Source organism: Belonocnema kinseyi, chromosome 10 (genome assembly GCF_010883055.1).
Source record: "Belonocnema kinseyi isolate 2016_QV_RU_SX_M_011 chromosome 10, B_treatae_v1, whole genome shotgun sequence".
Classification (NCBI taxonomy): domain Eukaryota; kingdom Metazoa; phylum Arthropoda; class Insecta; order Hymenoptera; family Cynipidae; genus Belonocnema; species Belonocnema kinseyi.
The window spans coordinates 4,193,784-4,196,393 of record NC_046666.1 but is presented as its reverse complement, the minus strand read 5'-3'; the positions used below and the strand labels follow the sequence as shown (position 1 = coordinate 4,196,393).

Here is a 2,610-nt window from a genome sequence, read left to right as displayed (position 1 = left end):
ATTCAACTATTTTCTAAAAAAAAATCACTTTTTGGCTGAAAATTCATCTCTTGGTTAAAAATTCTTTTTACTTTGTTAAAAATTCAACAATTTTCTTAAAAAGTCATCTTTTTTTTATCAAAATTTCAAATATCAAAAATTTTGGTGTAAAAATCCTCATTTTTTAGAAAAGTCATATTTTTAGTTCAAAATTCGTCTGCCTTGCTTCAAAATTTAAACTGGTTTGTAAAATATTCAAATTTTCAAATTAAAAATTATATTTGAAAATGCAACTCTTCCTGATTGAAGTTTAATCTCCTGCGTTTGAAAATAAAAACTCTATTTGGTATGCAAGTTGTAATTTTGAATAAAATGTTATTTTTTCAATTGAAAAAAAGATGAGAACCCCAAAATAGGAAAAAAAAAGGTGAGAAATGTTGAGAAAATTGACACTCCGTGATGACTGAAATTAACGTAAACTGACGCAATATAAATTCTAACAAATTTTATTTTATTCCAGTACAAAATCTACTTAATCACAAAAAAAAAAAAAGAAAAATCAACTTAATAATACGGGTTTTTGTGCCTCCAGAGTATTTTTTTTACTGAAAAAAGGAGGAAATTTAGTTTGAAAAGGCGTAAAAATATTCTCACCGAAGAAAATGAAGAATTGAAGGAAATAAATTACAGGAAGAGGTGCAAAAAATTAAATTCTTCAACTAAATTACCTGTAATTTCTAAATTACTTTCGTCTTCTTCTGCACTCGTTGGGATTTCTTTTCATCCAGTGTTTAAATTCACCTCCAGTTCGAACGCCCAAAATTGCGGACCTCGAATTTACATCCCGGGTAACAAAAGGTGAATATCCAGCGATATATTCATCCTTCAGTGGGTCATTTTTCATTCGAGCTAATCTCGAGGGTCGTTGATCTGGTCTTGGCTGATCTTCACACAAAATCGGATTGTTCGCGTGCTTTCCGCCTTGAGGAGTCGGCAAGGAAAACTAAAAAAGGGAGTTATTTTTAAATAAATAAACTGTTTTGGCCGTCCTCATAGTACCTAGGGATCATCCATAAACTACTAGAAAGAAAACTTTTTCAGAATAGATGAATTTTCAACAAAGTAATTAAATTTTTAATTAAAAAATTAAATTTTTAACAAAGTAATTAAATTTTTAATTAAATTGTTGAATTTTTAACGAACTATAGTACAATTCTCTATCGAAAAGAGCTGAATTCTCAACGAATTATTTGATATCTCGTAATTCAACAAAAGAAGATTGAAATTTTAAATAAAAAAGAAGGAAAGGTAAATTTTCAATCAAGAAATATGACTTTTCGACCATGAAGGAGCAATTTTTAATCCAAAAAGACGAATTTTCAACAAAAGAGTTCAATTTTCAACCAAAAAAGATGAATTTCAAACCTAAAATATAATGATTAAATTTTCAGTAAAAAACTAATTTTTAATAGAGGAAAATGATTTATCAACAAAATAGTTCAATTTTTAACTAAACTGATCAATTTTCAAAACAAAAAATTAATTTCCTATCAGAAATTATACATTTTCAGTCAGACAGTTGAATGAATAGTTGAATGAATTTTGAATCAAAAAGTTTAATTTTCAACCAAAACTAGAATAATTAAATTTTCAGTAAAAAAATGAATTTTCAACAAAACAGTTAAATTTTCATCTAAAAAAGATCAATTAAAAAAACAATTTTTAGTGAAAAAAAAATTAATTATCAATAAAGAAAAACAGCTTTTTTTTAACAAAATAGTTAAATTTTCAGCCAAAGTGATCAATTTTCAACCAAAAATTGATTTACTTTGAAAAAAGACGAATTTTCAACAAAAAATGTGAATTTTCCATTGAATAGTTGAATTTTCAACAAAAAATATCAATTATCAACCAAAAATAGAATTTAATTAAATTTTCAGTTGAAAAAATAAATTTCTAACAAAAGAAAACGAATTTTCACCAAAATAGTCAAATTTTCATCCAAAGTGATTAAATTTAAAGCAAAAAAAAATAATAATATACGATAGAAAAGATAAATTTTCAACAAAAAACATGATTTTTCAACCAAATTTTTGAATTTTTAACCAAAAACAGAATATTTCAATTTTCAGTTAAAAAAATTATTTTTCAACAAAAGAAAACGAATTTTCAACAAAATAGACAAATTTTCAGTCAGAGTAATCAATTTTAAACCAAAAATTAACATACTTTGCAAAAAGGCGAATTTTCAACAAAACATGTAAATTTTCAACTAAAAAAGATCAATTTTCAACCAAAAATAGAATAATTAAATTTTAAGTTGAAAAAATCAGTTTTTACACACAAAAAAACGAATTTTCAACAAAATAGTCAAATTTCAAGCAAATAATTATTAACATTTTCAGTAAAAAAATGAATTTTCAACAAAAGAAAACGAATTTTCAACAAAATAGTTAAATTTTCAAACTGTGATCAAATTTCAATCAAGAAAGATGACTTTTCGACCATGAAGGATAAATTTCCAATCAGAAATGATACATTTTCAGCCAGATAGTTGAATTTTTAATTTTAGAAAATTAATTTTCAACAAAAGAAAACAAATTTTCAACAAAATAGTTAAATTTTCAAACT

General features: G+C 24.4%; 1 protein-coding gene across 1 annotated transcript in view; it reads right to left on the bottom strand.

Moving 5' to 3' along the window:
* Nucleotides 1-707: 707 nt before the first annotated feature.
* LOC117182235 (RNA-binding protein NOB1) overlaps nt 708-2,610 on the bottom strand; it is a 29,521-nt gene continuing 27,618 nt past the window's right edge. Inside the window, exon 6 of the mRNA XM_033375328.1 lies at nt 708-982. Within this exon, the coding sequence (XP_033231219.1) occupies nt 722-982 (261 nt within the window). The 3' untranslated portion in view covers nt 708-721. The remainder of the gene's footprint in view (nt 983-2,610) is intronic.